Source organism: Aspergillus flavus, chromosome 5 (genome assembly GCF_009017415.1).
Source record: "Aspergillus flavus chromosome 5, complete sequence".
In the NCBI taxonomy this organism is placed as follows: domain Eukaryota; kingdom Fungi; phylum Ascomycota; class Eurotiomycetes; order Eurotiales; family Aspergillaceae; genus Aspergillus; species Aspergillus flavus.
This window is the reverse complement of record NC_092408.1, coordinates 2376599-2398383: the sequence shown is the minus strand read 5'-3', so window position 1 is coordinate 2398383 and position 21785 is coordinate 2376599. Positions and strand designations below refer to the sequence as shown.

At 45.5% G+C, this 21785-nt stretch overlaps 8 protein-coding genes across 8 annotated transcripts; 3 read left to right on the top strand and 5 right to left on the bottom strand.

Moving 5' to 3' along the window:
* Window positions 1-240: 240 nt before the first annotated feature.
* F9C07_2204097 (putative methyltransferase) lies at window positions 241-1417 on the bottom strand (the record flags this gene model as incomplete). The annotated part of the gene is made up of 2 exons (XM_071509579.1): window positions 241-1027; window positions 1110-1417. The coding sequence occupies 2 exons, from the start codon at window positions 1415-1417 to the stop codon at window positions 241-243; spliced, it is 1095 nt and encodes a 364-aa protein (XP_071364461.1).
* A 433-nt stretch (window positions 1418-1850) lies between these two features.
* On the bottom strand, window positions 1851-3440 carry F9C07_6075 (putative aspartic-type endopeptidase; the record flags this gene model as incomplete). The annotated part of the gene is made up of 3 exons (XM_041293027.1): window positions 1851-2800; window positions 2875-3193; window positions 3246-3440. The coding sequence occupies 3 exons, from the start codon at window positions 3438-3440 to the stop codon at window positions 1851-1853; spliced, it is 1464 nt and encodes a 487-aa protein (XP_041147808.1).
* Window positions 3441-4732: 1292 nt separating this feature from the next.
* On the bottom strand, window positions 4733-7696 carry F9C07_6076 (mitochondrial 37S ribosomal protein uS10m; the record flags this gene model as incomplete). Its single annotated transcript, XM_041293025.2, has 9 exons — window positions 4733-5181; window positions 5239-5357; window positions 5410-5482; window positions 6521-6676; window positions 6784-7208; window positions 7276-7320; window positions 7380-7480; window positions 7537-7625; window positions 7669-7696. The coding sequence occupies 9 exons, from the start codon at window positions 7694-7696 to the stop codon at window positions 4733-4735; spliced, it is 1485 nt and encodes a 494-aa protein (XP_041147806.2).
* A 391-nt stretch (window positions 7697-8087) lies between these two features.
* Window positions 8088-9375, top strand: F9C07_2071736 (purine nucleoside phosphorylase I, inosine and guanosine-specific; the record flags this gene model as incomplete). Its single annotated transcript, XM_071508770.1, has 7 exons — window positions 8088-8295; window positions 8349-8427; window positions 8489-8568; window positions 8623-8687; window positions 8741-8943; window positions 8996-9275; window positions 9331-9375. 7 exons carry the CDS (start codon window positions 8088-8090, stop codon window positions 9373-9375), a joined length of 960 nt encoding a protein of 319 aa, XP_071364460.1.
* Window positions 9376-9555: 180 nt separating this feature from the next.
* F9C07_6078 (putative nucleolus protein required for cell viability) lies at window positions 9556-10636 on the bottom strand (the record flags this gene model as incomplete). Its single annotated transcript, XM_071511429.1, has 3 exons — window positions 10392-10636; window positions 10150-10303; window positions 9556-9930 (listed from the first exon to the last, which is right to left on the bottom strand). Exons 1-3 carry the CDS (start codon window positions 10577-10579, stop codon window positions 9556-9558), a joined length of 717 nt encoding a protein of 238 aa, XP_071364459.1. The 5' UTR covers window positions 10580-10636.
* Window positions 10637-11716: 1080 nt separating this feature from the next.
* Window positions 11717-13179, top strand: F9C07_2245696 (CCAAT-binding factor complex subunit HapE; the record flags this gene model as incomplete). Its single annotated transcript, XM_041292998.2, has 5 exons — window positions 11717-12158; window positions 12276-12289; window positions 12360-12416; window positions 12474-13115; window positions 13168-13179. The coding sequence occupies exons 1-5, from the start codon at window positions 12077-12079 to the stop codon at window positions 13177-13179; spliced, it is 807 nt and encodes a 268-aa protein (XP_041147803.2). The 5' UTR covers window positions 11717-12076.
* A 159-nt stretch (window positions 13180-13338) lies between these two features.
* Window positions 13339-17013, bottom strand: F9C07_1674300 (uncharacterized protein). The gene is made up of 9 exons (XM_041293011.2): window positions 16221-17013; window positions 15173-16165; window positions 14982-15113; window positions 14818-14919; window positions 14656-14765; window positions 14460-14595; window positions 13958-14407; window positions 13647-13897; window positions 13339-13598 (listed from the first exon to the last, which is right to left on the bottom strand). The coding sequence occupies exons 1-9, from the start codon at window positions 16269-16271 to the stop codon at window positions 13520-13522; spliced, it is 2304 nt and encodes a 767-aa protein (XP_041147802.1). The 5' UTR covers window positions 16272-17013; the 3' UTR covers window positions 13339-13519.
* Window positions 17014-18384: 1371 nt separating this feature from the next.
* On the top strand, window positions 18385-21074 carry F9C07_2234289 (meiosis protein MEI2; the record flags this gene model as incomplete). Its single annotated transcript, XM_041292997.2, has 13 exons — window positions 18385-18470; window positions 18557-18938; window positions 19000-19434; window positions 19490-19849; window positions 19910-19945; window positions 19999-20065; window positions 20120-20138; window positions 20200-20230; window positions 20293-20310; window positions 20369-20495; window positions 20548-20627; window positions 20680-20785; window positions 20845-21074. The coding sequence occupies 13 exons, from the start codon at window positions 18385-18387 to the stop codon at window positions 21072-21074; spliced, it is 1977 nt and encodes a 658-aa protein (XP_041147801.2).
* Between the last annotated feature and the right edge of the window lie 711 nt (window positions 21075-21785).

Sequence of the window (21785 nt, the reverse complement as noted above, 5' to 3'; positions counted from 1 at the left end):
ATTAAAATTCCCTACTAATATAAATTAATACTCTATTAGTAGTAGTAAAAGAGTAAAAATTAGTTTTTTTATCCTTATAATATTTATTACCTGCTTTTCGCCTTTTCTTACCTATATACCCTTATCTAATTAACAATGCCTCTATACTTGATAAGTTGATAGTAGATATCTTTGACACCGCTATCCTATTTTCTCTTTCTTATACTCAGAATTCTAGGTAGATGGCACCAATATAATCATCTATTGAATGGCTGTCACAACAACTGCACATGGCCCATCCTCGGGGGGCGTTTCGTCACCAATAAATGTCCCAGAACTAGACCAGATCTTGATGGACAGGGCATTCAGCTGATAGCCGCTGGACAGTGTTTTGACAATAGCAGCTACCCGCGTAGCTTGTGAGCGGTCGCCGCACTCAAGCACCAAAAGCTTCGTACGAACCTGAAATGATAGCAAAATGATGTGATAGTAGAAAAGGTCCTCCTGTCTATCATGACCTGATCCCATAATAGAGTCTCCGAGCGGAGGAACCAATGCAAGCTTTGGTTCGAAAAGTCGGACGCTACGTGAGGTAGTACCGTCTCGAAATGATTCAGGGGATATATATGGCGGGTTTGAGATGAGAACGTCACATTTTGGCTCTATTTCAGAGGGAAGCCCTTGGTGATTGCACAGCACCTCCCTTGCCGAAGGAAGTCCACTGCTATCATGGGGGAGAACGTTCCCGCGCTGGAAAGAAACCTCAGTAGCAGCACGGTTTAAAAGTAGACCTCGTTGAATATTGTGCGCAAGGTTCTTGTTGGCTAGTGCAATAGCTGCAGGGCTAAGATCAACCCCAAGAATTGAAAGCTGATCGATATGAGGGGCAAGAAGCGCATGCAGGAGTAGCCCTATGCAGCCACTACCTGTACAGAGATCAACTATACGCAAGGAACGCTGCTGTTGACCAGCTTCATGACGCCCATGCTTTTGAACGTTGTTCAAGATCAATTTGGCAGTTTGTATAGTGAATGCCTCTGTTTCTGCTCTGCTCTAGAGGAAAAACAACGCATTAGACATATTGTTTCGTCGGTAATATTTTTAGATCAAAAATAGGCAGTTGGGTGTACCTTGGAATTAGCACACCCTTTTCACATAGAATGTCGAGCTCGCCGAAGGGTTGATCGCCTAAGATATATTGCAGAGGCATTCCTTTTGATCGAGCATGGCACATCGATCTAAGGAGCCTTCTCCATCCCAAAGGGGCAAGGGTAGACCGCGTAACCTGTTTGGACGAAATCGAGCGACTGGCCCTCTCCTGGAGCCAGCGAAGTTCATTCTTTGCAGAGTCATGCGATCGGCATTCTCGGAGTAATACAGGAAGGAGTGGATTCTGCTTGTAGGCTCTTAGGATAGTTAGGTTAGAAATACGTGGCATTGGCACATGATCCGGTGTTGAGGACCGTATAACTCTTCGCTAACAATGTTTTGTCCTTGAGGTGGGAAGGAAGCTAGGGAGCGGAAACCTTTGAACGGGTAAGTGGGGAATGAAGGAATTATAGAAAGCTTGTAGTACATACAACGCGGAGAAATCACGATATATTTGGAGTAGATCAGGCTGTATGGAATGTTCGATATAAATACCAATGGAATATGTACAGGCGAATCGTCAACCCTACTGAGAAAGACGTCCACAAAAAAGATCACAAGACACTGTCGGATACGGTTCCAAAAAAGGGGGGAAGAAGGGAGAAAAGGAAGAAAAAGAGCTAAGATCTAGGGTATCACCATGTAGCATACAGCCAGTGGGCTCTAACAAGTAGAAAATTAAGCAAGAACACAAGATATTTGCTGGTGAAAATTCATCTACATCAAAAAGCGAGCACATATCCAATAGCCGCTGCACCAAGAACCAAGTGCTTTGGAACATCTGTTGGCCCGGCAGGTGCTGCAGCGCCGCCAGAACTTGTTGCTGAAGGTATATCAGTGAAGATCTCACCAGTTGGACCCCCGATCCTGGCCCCTGACCCATCGGCCACAACAGATGTGACGGGATTTGAAACTTGGGTGGCTCCAGGGACGGAATCATCGCCAGTTCCAATTTCCAAGATATTATCCTTGGTGGAGTTAAATTTGGTATTGGCCAGGGAGATTTCATTGTTGGATAGGTCGTATACAACATATGCACTGCGTAGGAACGTATCCCCCAGGACAGCAGTGCTATCTCCGGCTGGTACAATGCCAAAAATGCATGCACGCGCGCCATTTCGAAATCGCAGATCACCTGCATCTAGAACGAGTTCATCAATTCCAACTGTAATAATAGGCGACGAAAAAGTGTAGGTCACATTAATATTTTGCTGTGCCAGGCTACATGGCACATAGCCAACACCGCTGGATGACTCATAAGTGACACCCAGGTCATCATAGATGTCTTGCACAATGGAATTTGGAAGATAGGTCAGAGAACTTCCTGAGTCAAGCAGGACCGCGGCTGGGAGAGCATCGGAAGATGAATAATTATGGTGACTTGATGCTGAGCTCAATGAGACACCAGTCAGTGCTATAATGAACTCAGAATAGACCCCATTGACTGTCTGAATCGGCAAAGTTTGCAGTTCCCCATGATACTTCTCCGTATTAACGCCTCCAAATAAAATCGAGCCAGTATCTGCTCCCAGGTCATTGAGCCAAAGGCTATAAGCATTCGACTGGATTAGACCGTTTTTGACCATCGCTTGAGGAAGATTTGCGTAGGCACTTTTACCGAGCCGGCCAACCTGGACTTCGTTCGCTGTATATCCTATTCCCAAAACACCCTCTGGATAAAGGAGGAAGGTTAATAAACAACATAGATTTGCTTAAATACTGCAGAGAAGGACGGCATCGACCTACCGGCGGAGCTAGACGAGTAACCCACCCCGAACTGGAAGTCCTTGACAGTAGCACCTCCAATGTGGATAGTATCCGTAACATAATCACCGGCGGCTCCAGTGCCGTCAGCGTACGATATGTTGAAGTCCGAAGATGTATAGGCATATGATGAAGATGAACTTGGGTCGTAAGACCCCGAGGCATTGCAAGGTTGATCTCTAGATGAGCAAAGCGTCGAATTCGCTGCATTACACCAGAGGTCACTGCTTCCTGTATCAAGGACTAACCGCAGGCTTTGCTTTGGTGTGCCCAGCGTTATGTTACAGAAATATAACGTTTCCTACGGGGTAGATTAGCGGACATACATCAATTTAATGTTCTGGCCGACATACCTCATTATCGAGATTCTGCTCAACAGTCTTGTCGCGCTTTCGTCTCATCCGGTCTCTAGCCACAGGGTCGACTGCGTTATTTCGTTTGATATCCAGCGAGACAACGGCCGGAAGGTCTCTTCGGTGGAGTGTCAGCGCTGTTGTCCCTTGCAAGCCAAGGCAAGCAACGAGCAAAACAAGCCAGGACTTCTGCATCGTGCTATTTCTCCTATTCTTTTTTATTTCTTTGATTCGGATCCCATGAAAGACGGCCCCAGGTCTTCTTGTCCCATAAATCAGGACTCACCAAGGCCACTGAACTGGAAAACGAGCACAAAGCTCTTCCGGCCCACTGTACCTTGAAAGACAGTAGTCAATCTCACGTTGAGACAAGAATCCAAGAAAGGTGAAAAGAATTCGAGGAAGGAGAAGGCATAGACGGTCTAAAGGGAAGCTCTGATGTACAATTGCTAGTAGGGACATGGCTGCGCTCTTGTATGGTAACGGAAAGCACTAATCTTTGGGACTGATGTCGTACGCTGCATGCGGTCTGGTACTGTTGATTGCTCAACTATAGATCGCGCAAGTCTCCACTTAGACCGGCTCGGCTAAATCGGAGTGGGGCTTGCGATCATTGGTCCAATGGGACTATGCGAATGTGATGCTTGTAGTCGTCATCATCATCATCATTCATCATGTACTAGTACTAATAATGCTAAGCTTCTACGTCTACTACAGTGCCTTCTGCAGAGTCGCTAGGCTACAATATCAAGAATATTCTACAGGTACGTACGTAGTAAACTGACTAGGCTTATATCTTGGATACTATTAGTTGTTCTTAGGTATATGGCCTCTGTTACTTGTAGACTCTTCTATCTTGTAACATGTTCTAGGCACAGTGAGGAAAGCTCACGGCGTCAGACAACTGACAAAGGGCCTTCCGGTACAGAGTAGTACAGTTTGCGGCATTGCCGGGAAATCGGCTGGCTCGGGAGTCAGCCCAACTAACTCCGTGTTATCGGAGGTCTCGGGACCTTTAGATAAACTTTTACCACAAATCAAACAACATCACATCATATACCACACCGCAAATACTGACAAACGCCGTACTAGTCAATGTCTCTTTCTACTGGATTTCTGGAGTCAACCTGTAATTTGTGTATTATCATGCAACGTGTGCCACGCATTTATTGTGTTGCCTACGATAGGCAACAAATACTTGGGAGCGGTTTTGTCATAAAAGAAGCAAAAAAGTACGTCAAGTGATAGCGAATCCACTATTCCCCTACACAAAAAGGCTGCTTCGACCCTCACCTTATATGGCCGGCTTACCATTCCTTGTAAAATTAGGGATAGTCTGGAGAGATTATAGTACAGTATAAATACATGATAGGTACGTACACGCAAACGCTGGCGCTATCGCCTTGATCGGGACCATTCGCTGTTCATTTGGAATAGCAAAGGCCATGTATAGTCATGAATGCCCTGGTAGTAATGATGAATAGCCCTCACAGCCCCATGGCTTTTCTAATCTGTTTCATAGTCACATCGGCATTGGCACGTGCAGCCTGGGCACCCTGCTCTGTGACAGTATCCAGATAACCAGAGTTGTCTTCCATGAGCGAATAGTACCGCTCTCTTATTCCTTGCAGGTGATCAGAGATTCGACCTGCCAGGTCTTCTTTAAGAGCCCGAAGGCTCGCCGATTTGTATTCCAAAGATAAGTCGTCGCAGGATCTTCCGTCGAGATGGCTTAGAATTTCTATAAGATTAGAAACGCCCGGCCGGCGGACAGGATCATAAGTTATGCTTGCGTCTGAGTCAGTTAGGGCAGCCCTAACTTTCCTATGAATATCATAAGGTGAATCAGTAAGGAGGATCCTCGATCGGCTGTCGGCGTGCGACTTGGACATTTTCAAGGTGGGCTCTTTGAGAGACATAACTCGCTTCGCAGGTGCTGTATAAGTTAGCACAGTTCTAAGGTTCATTTCTGGTTAGCGCGTAGGAGGCTTACAGATGAGTGCCTCTGGAGATGGGAAGATATGACCGTAGAGATGGTTAAAGCTATTAGCAGTATACCTAGAAAACTCAAGATGCTGTCTTTGATCCTCCCCAACAGGTACATGAGTAGCCCTTGCCCGTGTCAGTACAGCTTCACAGTGACACTTGTAATTAGCTGCCGAACCTGTGCACTAAGATGTCCGCTGCTTGCAATACAGGGTAAGAGAATAAGCCAAGCCGTAGCTTAGACCTGGCAGCTGAATGATCCAGGCTTGTGTTTTCCGGTAGTTGCAACTTGCTCTATATGTAGTCAACTTCAAGGTCCATTTCCAATAGTTACATTCGCTTGCCTTCTAAGACAAATTGCGCCTCAATTTTCAATGTCCACTATTGCTCACCTTCCATTGAGTCATCCGTGATAGGTATCCCATAGAAGCTACCGTACTCAGGATCCAATATAATTCAGTATGAGCAGGAACCTGGCCATAGTTAATGGGAGCGCTTGGATGGGAATGTAGAGCATTGGGTTCCAATAGAGCATAATGGACGTACAGCCGACTGGTAAAAAATGGTTGAGCGATCGGGGTTCAAGCCTACAGCGAGAAGTGTCGCAAACGCCTCCCTACGCCACTTCTTTAATTGACACCTATCTTGTGGTACAGTTAAGGCATGCAAGTCGACGATGGAGTAAAACAATCTCGTCCCCTCGGTAGCATTGTCCTGTAGCCTGACCCATTCACGCAAAGCACCCAGATAATTCCCCAAGTGCGGCACACCAGTTGGCTGGATCCCAGAGAATATAGTCTGACTAGATGATATTGGTGATGGCTGCGCTGTAACTGAGCTACCCCATCTTCGGAGATGGCCTTTCATATTGAACTTAATAGTCCTCGACTGCAAGAGGGCATTTGTCGCTCTATGAGCGCGCCGGCAGTATGATGCATAGCGGCTGACATGCATGTCCAGTGGCTACCTTGAAATGAGAAAATTCGAGCATTGATGCATTTGTCCCACGTTCCCTTAGAACAGCCGTTCAATGTTATGGATTGGGCACGTGACTCACTGCTTGCTGAGACAAGTTGCCATTACCACATTATATGAATTCTATGTTTACACTATTCAAAGCAACAACTGTGATCCAAGCAATCGTCATCGTGTAGAATAATACAATATGGGTTGAGAACCGACTAAAATATAAGGGTAAAAGTAGAAATACAGAGATTTATGTGGGAAGCACTGAAATGGCAGAGTATATAGGGAGCTATTGGCTTGATTTCAGCCTTCGCGGACGCTGCTTAGTGGACTTCTGTGTTTAGGAAGTCGCATGTCGCCCAGAAGATCAGGTATCGGACTCTGCGTCCCTTCACCTCCCCGCTGACCGAAGTGTGATAGATGAGGCTCGAGGGACCCTTCAACCTCAGGGACTGCGTTATCTATATTCTTGAACACGTCTGTAGACATGGGTTAGTTACTAAACCCTAGGGCGATACAGAGTAAGGGAGGGGGGGGGGGGAAAGGAGAAAGAAAAAAGAAACGGAGTAGAAGGATTATAGCGTACCAAGGCTCTCGTGTTCCCAAACATTAGCTTTCATACCCACTCCATATAAAGCATGCTTTCGTAAAAATGCCAACCACGTCTGCACAGCCTGAGGGCTACCATCCTTGATTTGAATCAGTCGGCGAAGAGTGATCCGCTCAAAATTTTCCTGGCTCTTCTTGTGCACGAAATTGCTTCGAGGGAATGTCCAACGTTCAACGATGCGTGGTAGAGGCACAGGCCCGGAGACAGGAAGTTTTAAGTAATAGGCAGCACGCACAGCGAAATCAGCGAAGAACTCCACATTTCGAACGCTATACGATCGAAGTTGAAGGTCGCAAACCGGCAATCCATATTCGGCTTTCCGTCGGAGAGGCCGCAAATACACCGCTTGCACGCTTCGTGGCAGCCGGGATTTAGCGTTGATACCGTCCAGGCGCTCGGCCCTGTTGCAAGGGTAAGTGCATGTCTCTCCTAGTGATTGATCTTTGAGAAGAGGTTGTGATGACTGACCAATTTTTGGTACATGATGCAGGCTGTTGGTCCCGTTCCGTTGAGCTAGGGGTATTCGAAAATCAGCCAGAGCTTGTGTCGAATACTATACAGGGGCCACTTACAGCGGTGATATCTTAGCTATGCTCTGAGAAACTTTGAAGTTTGATTTATCAATAACGTCTGGGCTACTTGGCAAAGCGATGCTGCGAGCGGGCACTGCGAACTAAGTCGAATTATTAGCATTGTCACTCGAGGTGTACTAAATGAAGCAAGTAATACCAGCGATTGCTTGCCAGTCCTGGTCAACAGGCGAGGGTTGATTAGCAAAGACATTTCAGTACATTGAGCAAGAAGTAGAAGTAGGGAGTCTGATTAAGATTAGCATGAAGTATTAGGAAAAGATGCTGTTACAAGAGTGTCTCGTGGCTAGCCCTTCCATCTGATTTTTGAGATTTCAGGCTACCATCATGATTCGCCTGTCTGCTTACCGCCTTTCTTCGTACTATTATTATTATTATTATTACTACTACTACAACTAGTACCTTACTACTAAAGTACTACTAGCACCAAGTACCGGTACCTGAACCTGATGATGCCTAAGGCAATATATGCCATTTGAAGGGTAAAGGGTAAAAAAAATAATTGTACAGGGGTGGGAGGAAGGCAGCAAGAAATGGTGAAGAGGAAGAAGGAAGATCAAGCATACTCCGTACTCTGTCACAACAGTTACCGCATGATTGGTACACCACCACTTCTTGGCACTGGTCACCCATTTTTCTATTCCGTAACCAGCTCCGAGATAGGACTTGCAGTGTATTATTTGACCGAAGATGGCTCGCCCATATGGAGACTTGTGCTCGTCTGAACGAGTCCACGAAGCGCTTTCGTTCCTAAGGAAGAATTTGCCAGTCTCCTTGCAAAATCCTAAAGTTGCAATTGTGTGTGGCTCTGGTTTGGGGGGCCTGGCAAACACTATTCGTGATCAGCCACGGGCAGAGTTTGATTATTCTTCTATCCCACATTTCCCGCATCTAACAGGTAATCAACGAGCCTGCTCTACATTGAGTTCCACATACTCACTCACCAGATAGTTCCCGGACATGCAGGAAAACTTATCTTCGGCCTTCTAGATGAGCAGGTACCTGTTGTTTTGATGGTTGGGCGTGCCCAGTGAGTTTCCCAGACCAGGGCATGAGGAAAAGCTAGCCAACTTACAAATGCACCCTTAAAGCTACTACGAGGGTCATTCCATCAACCAAGTGACATTCCCTGTCCGAGTTTTCAAGTTGCTGGGGGTTGATACCCTAGTGTGTAAGTTTGAATACATTTGGTATATGCGACTTGGCTAATAACCATATTTAACAGTGACTAATGCTGCGGGGGGGTTGAATTCAGAGTATGCGGTTGGCGACATCGTATTATTGAATGATGTGAGTTTGTTCCTTTCACTAGTTCCCAGATTCCATTTAACATAAACATTTAGCATATTTTCTTAGCCGGTTTGGCAGGCACTCATCCACTCCGAGGACCGAACGCCGAAGAGTTCGGTCCTCGTTTCCCCCCTCTGTCCGATGCCTACGACCTCGAACTTAGACGTCACGTGCATGCAGCTTGGGGTGAGGTGATGCATGCAGAAAGCCAGCGAAGGCTGCATGAAGGTGTGTATGCTTTCGTTGGAGGACCCAGGTAAGTACTCAGGTTGTACCATTGCAAGGCATCGTATTCTGAAGCAAACCAGTTACGAAACCAGGGCCGAATGCCGCATGCTTCACAAACTCGGTGCAGATGTGGTTGGCATGTCAACTGTGCCGGAAATTGTTGTCGCCAGGCACTGTGGCATTAGAGTCTTAGCACTTAGCTTGGTAACAAACTGTGCTGTTCTCTCTCCCGTTCCTCGTGGGGACGATCGTCTCCTACAGGGAAAGGGTGTTGAAGAGCTAGACGCTATTTTGCAGGAGGGCAAAGCAAACCATGAGGAAGTACTCGAGGCTGGTCGTTCAGCAGCCATGGATATGCAGGTTCGTGTCCAGATGATACCCCCTATCATGGTTGTTTGAAACTAACGCCTACCAGAGGGTTGTAGTGCAAACTATATTGGGCGCGTTCAAAAGCGATTAGTGTGTGCAATTGCACTTTGGGTGGCTCGAAGCGAGAGGACGGGCAATTGCTCAGATTCGCTGAATTCATCGCGAACCGTTCGTTTATCCATGCCTTGAAGCATGCGAAGTCTGGTTCAAGAGAGATTCTTACAGTATAATGGCCCCCAGAACTATCCATGTAGGAGCAGCATCAGTCTTATCACTTGCCTTTTGCTCTTCTCTTGGCTTGCAGGTGTTTGTAAAAGGATTTCTTGCCGCTCTGCTTGCCGGTTTGTATTTCTCTGTATTTAGACTCGAACCGCTTGTTGTGCCGCTCTTGGTCTAGTACTTCTTCCACGAAAGTTTTCTTGCGGTCTTTCTTGGCAATACGGCCACTGAAGAACTCCGTTCGACCTTCAATGATAGTTCCCACTTGGGAATACTTAGGCGGCTGTGCTTTGCCATTTTCCTTCTTGTAGTGTCTTTTAGGATCCAATACCGACCGCATTCTGAGTAATTGCAAATCTCTTTTCAATTCTGGTGTTAATTCTGTCTGGGGAAGGTCGAACCAGTTGCTGCCAGCCGTAGGTTTATCCTATACAAACGTATTGTTAGCTCTCAATCCAGCTTGAATGGTTTATAATGACAGTTGTTTGGTAAAGATGCTCAGAGTAACTATGAAAATTTGGCTCTCATTGGCACAGCGCAGCCCAGTACGGACTGTTGAAGCTGTATCAAGCGCTTATGCGAAGGGATAATTTTCCTCATGGCAGCAACGGCAACAGAGACGGACTAAAATCAGGGAGTGTTTTACCTTCTTAACCTTCGGTTGTTTGGGCTCTTTGTAGCCAAGACCATTGCTTGCATCCTGCACGTTCTTCAAGACGCGTGTGGTATCGATCGTCGCAAAATCCCCCTCCTGCAGAAGGTAAGGCTGCAGAGGACAATTAGAGGACAACCTAGGGATGCTTTTCTTACACGTTAACCGTAATCCTAAACCACATGCATGGGTGTTTTCAAGGTGCCTCAGGAAATATTCTAGTAGGCTATACGTACCTTAACAAGCTGTGCTGGGGCTGATCATCAGGTACCTCCCTGGTATCAGGCACGTTAGTAGAGTTCACATCTCGAGCACGTAATCGGCCTTCCGCCTCGAAAAGTAGCTGCTCGATATCATGGTCTGTGATATGAACTTCATCATGACTGTTGATAGCCCCAGCTTCACCACATGTTATTTGAGTCATGTCCTCCAGTCCTGGAAGGAGGGTGGTTGAAAACAAACAATATGCTGTTGTGTAGGCTTTGAAGGGGAAAGAGATAGAGTAGAGAAGGAAAAGAGGAGACTGGAATTTCAAAGGGTATTTATATAGGCGGTAGCTGACTAGTCTCATCTTGTCTGCAAATTTTCTTGTGTGGGGCTGCTCCGGTCGAAAATCAGACTAGCACTAACTAGGTAAGCCCCTTGGTTAGGTAGGACCTGAGGGCAATATGAAATTGGTGGTCTTGGGAGAATGATGAAAGGTACCATGAGTGTATTGATTGGCGCTGTCAATACGGAGTACATGCTTCTAGAATAGATGCCCGAAATATCCACATTCACAGTACTTCTAGCCTTTGCCAATTTAACCAGTAAAGGACAATGACGAAAAGGCCACTTGCTCCTGGGGGGCACTTAGAGCCGTGTCCAATCATTTCCAGTTTTTCTGATCTACGAAGTATAAAAGCAGATCTCATTATCATCAACCTTCCATATCTCTCCCATACTAGGCGCTCTTTGTGTCACTTAGAGCTTACTCCAGGAAAGGGCTATCCTGTATCTTTCTTTATTGGCTTCCTTTCTTCACCTAGCCTCTCTCAGTCTGTCTCCTTACAGGTATAGAACCTCAGTCTTTATTTATCCCTTTATATCGTGCGTAGATGCAAAAGTAGAGGATTCCCCCCAACACCACTTACATATATATTTTATAGTCTTTTAACCATAGCTATGTATGTCCGTGTTATACGAGTCCTAGCACCCAGGGCTAGCCAAAGATATATATATACTCTTGCTATACATATCTTCACCGATCGACCATACTCTGTATACCCAGTCCCAGCGGTCTGTGACTGCAGAGGTAGAGCCATAACACACACACACACACACACACACACATATTCGTTCTAATGTGCAAGATCAAATTGTTAAACCTCAATTTTTGGGCTAGGTCGTCTGAATAGGTGTTAAAACTGTATCGCTGCCGATTGAATAAAACTCTATACAGAGGAATAATATAGAGCAGCAAGCTTTTACTAATTTGCCTTTTGCCTTCCTAGTTGCTGTTTTTCATGTTGTTGTTGTTGCTGGTCGTGGTGGCGGATTCCCCGCGTTGAGGTACTTCGCAAGACGTCACGCTTAGTGGGCGCTTGCCTACGCGCTACTGCTGCCCAGGCGACTCGTTGGACAGAGAGCGCGCAACCCCATCTTCTCGCCCCAATCCATAGCAAATGGACCACGCAGCAGCCGCCTTTTCTTAATCTATTTGATTGCTCCTCTCCTATACGGCCTCCCTGAAAACTGTGGAATAAATATCTCAGTTGGCTAAAACCCTGCAGCTGATCTCAAATTCCATCTGTTCACCGTCATAACTGTTGGCTCAACACGAAAGCAGGCCTCCCACCATATCCGATACCACCCAGGTCCAGAATATATCATCAGTGCATGTTTGTGGCCGATCATACGTTCTATACGAGAGTCTACAGTCATGGAACAATCCACCCAAAGTGCTAGCCAGCAGCAGGGCAGACAGCAACCTGTGTATGATACTAGAAACGGTGGACACTATGGTAAGCTTCCCTCATCACTTACGGGCTTCTTTTTACACCTTGTTTCTTTGGGAAAATTCCTCTCTACTTTATTCCAAGAGGCACCTCAGCAAACACCACGCTAATATGGGTTTTCAGGTGCCAGCGCAGCGGTATGTCCTGCCCACAATAATACTAGATGGACTCATCAAGTCTGTAGTTGCCTGACTCGTCATGTATTAGCTTTCTGCACAGGGATATGCGCCCGTAGCTGAACTTTATACGGGTACTTGGGCAAATGTGGGCATTGTTTCATTGAGGTAGATGGTTCTAAAAGAGAGTACTGATGTGGACCAGGTCAATCAAGGCTTGCAAGGCACGGCTCGTGATATTCTGACAACGTATTGGCAGCATATCATCAACCACCTCGAATCAGACAACCATGATTATAAAATCCATCAACTGCCATTGGCGCGTATTAAGAAGGTCATGAAAGCTGATCCAGAGGTGAAAATGATTTCAGCCGAGGCACCAATCCTCTTTGCTAAAGGTTGTGATATATTCATTACCGAGCTGACTATGCGAGCTTGGATACATGCCGAGGACAACAAGCGGCGCACTCTGCAGAGATCAGATATTGCCGCTGCCCTCTCTAAATCCGACATGTTCGATTTTCTCATTGACATAGTTCCCCGTGAGGAGGCCACGTCGCACGCAAAGCGATCTAGTCAGGCGGCAGGTGCACCGTCGGGGGCCCCTGGGCCTACAGGCGCTGCAGGACAACTTCCGCCATCCCAGCACGGAGTGCAGCACCCGTCACATCACATGGCACCCCCCGACTACAGTTTGGGCCAGCATGGTCTTCAAGACCAGGAATATCGTCAACCAGCTATGTACGCGGGACCTGTGCAATCGGATCCGACTGCAGCATATGGTCAGCCGCAATCTCAAATGTTTGAAGGAATGTATGCCGCTTACCCGCACTTACCGCCACAGCAGGTATGTCCAAGACCATCTCATTTTCACATTTCTGTGGGATAATCTACCGCAGAATTATCCTTAGCGAATTCTTTCCAGCTAATTATAACTGCTTCAAAGTGATCGAGGTGCGCGTTGCAAGCGTACATTAGCTAGCTGGTTTTTTGTAGTTCCTTATTTTGCGAGACTCGGGCTTTGATCTTCATAATGGAGTTCTTTTTAGTGATAGGCTGGTGATGTTTATTAGTCTAGATGGTGGAAACGATATGGTAACGTAATTATTTGGTGTAGTCAAACGCCAAATACACCATAAATAATTTCTCCATTATTCGCTGAGAAATGAGTTATGTGTTTACGTTTCCTCCTATCCTACATCCTGCGCATGCTTCCATAGGAAGTTTAATCAAGCCCAGTTATGGGCCTAGCTAGGATTTCTTCCCGAATCTCGAAGAAAGTGTCGTGAATTTGTCGGTCTTCACGGGACTTTGAATAGAGCGAACCACCCTTGGATATGTTAGTATGTCTGGCGTTTATGGGTTCTGTGAAACATACTTTTCTAGTAGGACTGGGCCATTGATGGCGTCCACGCGGCCATACTTCTTATTCCGAGTAGAAATATCATAGAACTCATCAGTATTATCCGCCTGCATCAACTGCACAGTTTGCTGGAGTTCATCGAGGTTTTCCCGGAGGATAGGTACACCAAGACTATCGACAAAGTGATAGAGATATTCAACGTCCTTTGCAAGAGCCATGACACCGTTCGGGTTGATCTTCTTTACATCTGCAGCAAGAGGAAGCGCCTAAGACGAAAGTCAGCAGAGCCAAGAAAGACAACGATCCAGGCTTTCTAAAGTGCGTACAAGAATCATGTTTGCTGCATGGCTAAGAGCATCGAAGTAAATAAGCTCCTTGATCTCGGTGGGGAGCCCGAGCAATGTCGAGTTCATTATATTGGATAAGAACCGAGTTAGAGTCTGCATGTAGTTGCTCGGTTCTGTAGGCGGAACAGGGGCCATCCAGTCATATTCCGCGGTTTCGATGAGGTCGTCAATCTTGGAGTTAACCACCTCAAAGATACGTTTCTCTGCCGCCTTTTTATTGTTCCTGAACTTTTCGGTGGCTTTGAGAGTGATGGGACCGCCCGTGGAATTGTGTGACCTCGCTGCTGCAAGGAGATTTTCGAGTTCATGACAAGCGAGTTCAAAATGCTCCAAATTAATGAGTATCTGAACGATCTGCCCCAGATACTGAGAAGCAAGGCGCTCAACTAATGTATCACAAACTTTGCTTGAAAGAAGTTCATCGAGTGCCTAGCCATGTTTGGTGAGCATTCTTTGCGGCGCCTACCTATGTTAGACTTACATCTTTGAGAGATTCATCGATGACACTCGAGTGGGAGAAATCGTCGTTGGCAAAGAAGTAGAACTGATTCAGAAAATTCCGAATGTCAATGCAGCATAAGGGATACATCTGAGAAAATGGCAAGACACATGGAAAACTGGATAACGAGTTAGTGTCGATGAATCAAAATAAGTGAGGACCATGTATATTAATGTACGTTTGTTCTTCCCGTGGCTTCTCAGGCGTGTACCAGCTAACATTGAGTACTTTGTCAAACTCCTCCAGCGTCTGGATGGGCATAGGCATATAATCATCTGTTGATACAATCTTCGATGACTTTAGTACAGCGACAAGAAGTATTTAAGGCGGAAAATACTACCTCTTGAAAGTCGTCACTGAACCTCTTCTTGAGCAATTCGGCGTACTTCTTGAAAAGAGTGAGCAAGAAGTTGTCAAAGACACCAACGGGGAAGCCCCAACTCTACATTTAATCAAGTTAGTGTCATCAGTGACTGGGATGAATGAGTCCGAAGGGCAACAGACATTCATTGTTTGCATGAACAGTGCAATAAGATTCTTAATTTTCAGCAAACTCTCGGCATTATCGACTTCGGGAAGGGCCTTCAATATCAGGTTCACAGCTGTTTGGCACATAGAATCCCAGAGTTCATCTACCTATTGAAACTTTGTTACATTTCTTGTCTCAAAAGACATGTGCAAGGGATAATGCTCACATCAACTGGAGATCGCAAGTCTGGCACTCTCTTCATTGTAGATCGTTCAACAATTGCAAACCCTGCCATCTCCTCGAGAAGATTATGTAGACTTGCGCCATCCTCATCAACGAGAGTTATTGATGGAGGTATCAATAGCTCCTTTTGTCGACGACGTGTATTAGCATACTCACTCCTGAACTTATCCATATGTCCAAGAGATTGGTGAATGTGTAAGCATTCAAACAGTGGCGTGAAGTCGACTTGTAGTTCCTCGTTCTGTAGGAGGTCATATTCCTCATGTTCATCAGAAACAAGCTCAATGGCGGAATTTAGTTTAAAATGGCCAAGATATGGCGTCATGTCGGCCCTCTCCTTCTGCCTCGTTTTACGGAGATCTGTATGATACAAGGCAATTTCCCCCAGATATTGCGACATCTCGCGGATTCTGTACAGCCAAGTGTTTAGATCAGACATCACTGCCTCAGCTATAGCCTTTTGAGTTGCTGGCACTGAGCGCTGAATCATGTCTGCAATTTTGTACTTGGTCACGCCCTTGAGGTGAACATTTTGGAGCTCATCAAGGGCTCGAAGGGCTGCATAATGGTTTTTCCTCGCTAATAAGTCATGAATTTGGTTCGCGAGGCGGAGAACCTCCAGGCAATCTTGAATAGCACGGGAGGTTTCATCAATATTCTGACGGTGGCTCCGTGATTCGACTAGAGCTTTCTTCTGTTCAGCTAGCTTTTCAGTACTAGCTTGAATGGATTGATTCAGGTCCAATATTTCGGCTGTTAGGCTCACAGTACCTTCCCTAATACGGAGGAGTTGATTGACTGACGTGACGAATTCTTGGTGATTGGTGTTACAGATAGTTTCTATTTCAGCTTCCTTATCGCTAGCGAACCTAGACAAGGACTGTAGTAACTGTGGAGTTCGATTTCCCACGCTATATTCCTTTATTGAAGGAATCAACTGGTCGAGATAATCCGTATCTGAAGGTGATATGATAATCTGATAAGTCCAGACGGATTAGAGTGGCCACCAACTTTCTTTTTCTGACTCTGACCTGATTCAAAACATACGCAGATTCATTGCGAGAAGAAACCATAGAAGGCATAGTGATAGCTTAACTTAGGCGTCAAATTTCTCAGGCGTTTGTGGGAAGTGAGGTGCAGAGAAGTGAACAGGATGAATGACAGCAGTATAGAGATAGCCCAACTGAATTAGTACCTTGGTACTCCTGTGCGTAGTTAACTATACCTATTAGGACAAGGCATGTGGATACCTTGCTTGTGTACGGATGGACTCCAGAGTAGTCCACCTACTATGTAGTAGTACGGAGTACGTAATAATCTAATCTTACCGTTTGTGGTATAGTGCCATTGTCTCAGCTGTTAGTTCTACGTGCTGTTTACCTCAGCGAGCTCAGGCGGTTATGAACTTATGCTGCATAACTAGCTATGTATGTATGTAGTACATTATTACATACATACTATGCTTATTAAGGTAGACTAGGAATTGAATGTCAGCGTTCATTTACTAGTGCAGCCGGCTTTAGAACTATAAGTTGATATTACTCTGACCGAAATACTTAGCAATTATTCATTATTAGATAGTCATGGGTATAAATTTTTATTTAGAACTGGTTAAACAATCACCGACGGCAAGGAAGATAGAGTAAAATAATTCTTGTGATTATAATTTATATATACTTTTATTGTTGTCAGATAGTATTAGTAAAGTTTTATATAACCTGAGAAGTCTATATGACTTTATGTTATCTGAGTAATTTTTTTATTGGTTAGTTAGACGGTTAGATCCACTATATCTCGTTGTAAGGAATTTATATTGGAGGGTGAGCAGTGAGCACTGAGCAGTTTACTGAAAGTTCCCTGTATCGAGGATTCGAGGTTTTCTACAATTTTGTATGGGAAACGATAGGAGATAGTCTGGTAGATTGCTAATATCTGGTATATTCCCTATATCGGAGTTGCTTATATACAAGTTTAACTGTATACTGTTACTGTACCGTGGACATGCACTGTGGTACTACTAGTGCATCAAACTCTAAATATGGAGTACTCTTTTATTTATGTATTATTCTTGAGTCTTGACCCCTGGGCCCTCGGGCTCTCGGCCCTTCCTTACTATCTAACTAGCTGCTATAGCTGTGACATTTCTGTATTGCTCCATACAGTATATGGCTACGTTTTGTCCTTCTCATTTGAAACGAAAAACTGCCTGGTAAGCTATAGAACCCAGTATATTCGGAAAAGGAAGAAGATTGTGAGCCAATAGAATCAGATGACTGCAGAATGTTTAAATAAATCCTGAGTCCGCAATATCTGGCACCTGAGTTCACCTACACCCCCTCTCAAAGATCTCTTATTCTTTATTCCTTTTAATGCTCCCCCTTTCCAGCCCAAGGCTCAGATGTCCCTGTCGTATATACACTGAGAAGGAGGTACAAGAGATTACTGTACTGTTTCTCCCAGTAGAAGGTGTTCTCACCTTTATAACGCAGGCATTAGCCTTTCTTGGTGTATCTAAGGTTGTGTAGTTACTAGTAGGTGCACTTTAAGATTTGCCTTTATTGAAACATTCACTGACTCCGACTCCCATGGAAAACTTGCATCAGAGAAGCAAGTCTAACATGACAGTGCATGGATTATTCGCTTCCTATTACTGGCCATCAACCTGGGGCTCAATTGCTGTTTCCAGTCTTTACACTGTAACCGGTACAGATTATTCTACACACGGTGTCTACTGAGTACTATTATAGTAATTTGCAGGCTATCCACGTAATCAAAGATACTATATGTTGCGTACTTCAAAATTAATACTGTAAACTGCCGCTTGGTTCCCCATACTTGATTCCCTCAAGATATGTTCTGTTGTCGTTCTACCCTCTAGCAGCCCTTAGCTGTTTCTCCTGGAGATAGGGTGCAATCTTGTGTTCACACATAGCTGCCACCTCTGTTTAAGTATTTCTTTTCAATGCCTTACACATCCCATCTCACATACTAAGGTTGCAGATCCATCTTATTGTTTTTTGTTGTTATTTGCCTATTCTATTACATATTTTGCTAGACCTAGTGTGTCTTCGAAGAAAACAAAAAGAAATAAAAAGCTATTTTACAGGGAGCAGCCATAGCCGCGTGAGATGAAGGCGAACGAGTCTCCTCGTGGTATGAGTAGCCCCTGCTCCACAAGTGGGATAGCTTCTCCAAATGGGTCCCCTGATACTAAACTCACGGCTTTTTCACCGGAGGATATCCGATCCAAAGGCCACCCTGGGTCCAGTGTCCATGGCCCAGTAAGCGATGCAGGACTCCGGAAACTATACTCAATGCAAGTAAAGATCAATCTTAGCGTTTGACCTAGAGTTACTAATCTACTCAGGGCCGCATCCGATCCATTCCTGGTGCCGACAAGTACATCCAGAGTGCAACTTTCACCGACTGCAGCAGCATTTACGCCGATTGGGATGGTAGATACTGTGGCCAACAGCAACCTGTCCCAGCCCCTGACCCGTGCCCTCCCTAGTGTCAGCTATTTAGCAGTTGACTCCATCGCCGAAGTGAATGGAACAAGTAGCGGGCTTGTGAGCCCTTTTGGTCAGGGTTCATCTGACTATGGGACCATTGGAAGTGCTCGAGAGTTTAGGGGCCTGTCGTCTGGTGCAGTTCTCGAGAAATTTGATGCTGAGCGGCGCAGTCGTGCTCTCGTTATTGAGAATGTCCCAACTAACCTGACTTATATGGCGCTGGCTGGGTTTTTCAACGTAAGTTGGTGAAAATAGCCTAGCAGCAGAGGGAAGAGAGATAAATGCTAACCTGGAGAAGCGGCGTGAATTTGGCACCCTTAAAGGCCCTGTTCTCACAGAACTTAACTCCATGGGGAAGGTATACGTTTCCTTCACTGATAGCCGCGAAGCAAAGAAGGCGATTGAGAAGGTCCGACTTCTTCGACCTGAATGGCGCGTGTTCCCTCTTACAGCCAAGGAGTATGTACAGCATACGGAGCCGACTCTTTTGTCCGATGTTTCTGATTATGAAGGCCAATTACTTGTGACTGTCTATTATGATTCTCGAAACCCAACCTTGAATCAGCACACGGTTACACGCTCACTCGAGACCATCGTCACGACTTTCGGTGACATGAAAGCCTTCACTCCCTTGCCTACTGGACAAGATAACATCAGCGAGTTCCATCTCGAATATTTTAATACCCGGGATGCGGAAAATGCTATGTCTACACTCAATGGAAGCTCGGTCGAGGTGAGCTAGTGCATCCCATTTGCGAGAATGAGAAAAGCTGACGCCATGTCAAAAGGAGTGTATTTTTGAGGTTTCGTCTTTCAGACCAGATATAGAGGACAAGCCACGTCATCCCCTTCCTAGTCCTTCTCCTGCAAGAGATGGGTTATTCCGATACGAAGCACCATGCCTCAAGAATGCCGCTTGGACTCCAAGCCGTCCGCACCGCTCCCCATTTATGGAGCTCAGCCCTACCGGACGCTCTACAGTACCCCCTGGTGAACACGCTGGCCTCATGGATTGGATGTCTAGGGCAGGTGAAGGTGTCTTGCTTTCTCCTCGCCGTGACATTGGCCGCTTTCCTGAATTGCGCGTAAGTAACCAGAACGCGGTAGACATTGAACGGATTCGCCTCGGTCTTGATGTCCGGACTACAGTAAGTGTCAACCCTAAGATGTGTTGATGTCCATTGCATAACCATAATCGTTGTGAGTAGATAATGCTCCGCAATATTCCGAATAAGATTGATCAGGTAAGATCAAGTGATAGAGGCTAGAGAGGCAAATAAAAGACTAATATGACTAGACTATGCTCAAAGCCATTGTCGATGAAACAAGCCATGGAAAGTATGACTTTATGTACTTGCGTATTGGTAAGAAATCATAGCGAACGACTTTCTGTGAAAAGAACTGACGTCTAATTGAAGATTTTGCGAACAACTGCAAGTATGTTAGAGCTCAGCTATACTGAACCTTACGATATGCCATATTTACAAAGTTATTCTAGCGTCGGGTACGCCTTCATAAATTTTGAGGATGTAAGACATTTGCTCAGCCTGTACTCTCCATGCATCATTTACCATCTCTAACGTAACAATAGCCGATTGATATTATCGATGTCAGTACTGAATGGACGATATTCGAGCATCTTGTGCACATCGCTTACTGTTTTCTAGTTTGTAAATGTGCGAGCTGGGCGCACCTGGCAAGAAACCCTATTACCTAGCAAGAAGGCCACGGTGCTAATAAGGTCCTACAGGAATTGCTTCAATAGCGACAAAATTGCTGAAGTATCATACGCCAGTGAGTCATCCGCTATCTACAAGGAATATGTAGTCATCTGAGCTTTGAATAGCAATCCAAGGGAAGGATTGTCTCGTGCAAAAATTTCGGAACAGTTCCGTCATGCTCGAGCACCCGTCCTTTCGTCCAAAGGTTTGGTGTATTCTCAGAGACATAGAAAGTGAAACTGATACCTGGGATCCAGATTTTTCATACCGGCAGCGGACCTCTTGCTGGCACTGAGGATCGCTTCCCGGGACCAGATAATCCATCAAAAATGCGTCGCAGTATCGAGAATGCTGAGCATGTCGGTTAGTATGATACCCGGGGGCTGTGTAAAATATCATTAACCCGATGTTGTATTCCATAGGTTTGTTTGCTCCGCGAGTTGGTCAGCAATATCGGGATGAGCAGCGTCGCCGTCGCTCGCAATTTGACCGCGGAACAACTGCTGCAGAAAGAGAAATTGTGTATGTTCGGACACTTACCCCGAAGCATTCCTCTAGTGTTGGCGGCGGCATAAGGAGTGCCCCTTACACTTACCCTGCCATGAAAATGTGGTATGATCCGACTATGGACCGTGGACCTAGGACCTCTTGATTGGTGCACTCTTCAGTGGGCGAAGTCAACACTCTGACTTGATGATTGAAAGGAGACTAAGAAAACAAGAAAGGAAGAAAAGAAGGAGGGAGAGAGAGATAAAGAGAATAGAAAGGAAAAAGAAGAGGAAGAATAGCCAGTTGACAGTGAGTATGTGTATGGAGATCTGTTCGCATATGTCTGGTTTGCGGCCTGTTGCGCAAAGTGAATTATTGTTAGTCTGTCCCGCACCATCCCCACCAAGTATTCCCCTTTACTCGTCTCATTTGCCTTACATGTTTCCCATTTCCCTGTTCTAAGTACAAAATCTACTTGGAGAGACAGCCGACGTTTTTGACCCGCAGGAGAAAACATTCTACGCCCTGGTAGGCTCGAATGTGGTGTCTCGGTTTGAGTCTGAATGTTGGGTTTATCTCCCTTGGAAGCCTTTCTCTGAGAGATTCAGGTCCTTTCCATGCTCTTGAACGTTACACAATGCATTCATCAATAAACCAAAAAATCCACGAAACCAAGGTGATTCTAAGTAAGGTATTTACAATAACTAATTGGGGTGTGCCCATGCGTTGTAGATATAGTATTCCCTAGGCCTTAGCCTGAGATGCGTCTAGACTCCGGGGATAAAAAACATTATCCAGGGTACGCAATACCCTAGTGCCCCACCAGCATTTTATCTGAAGTACCGGTGAGCTAAAAATCTTATCTCCAGACCCC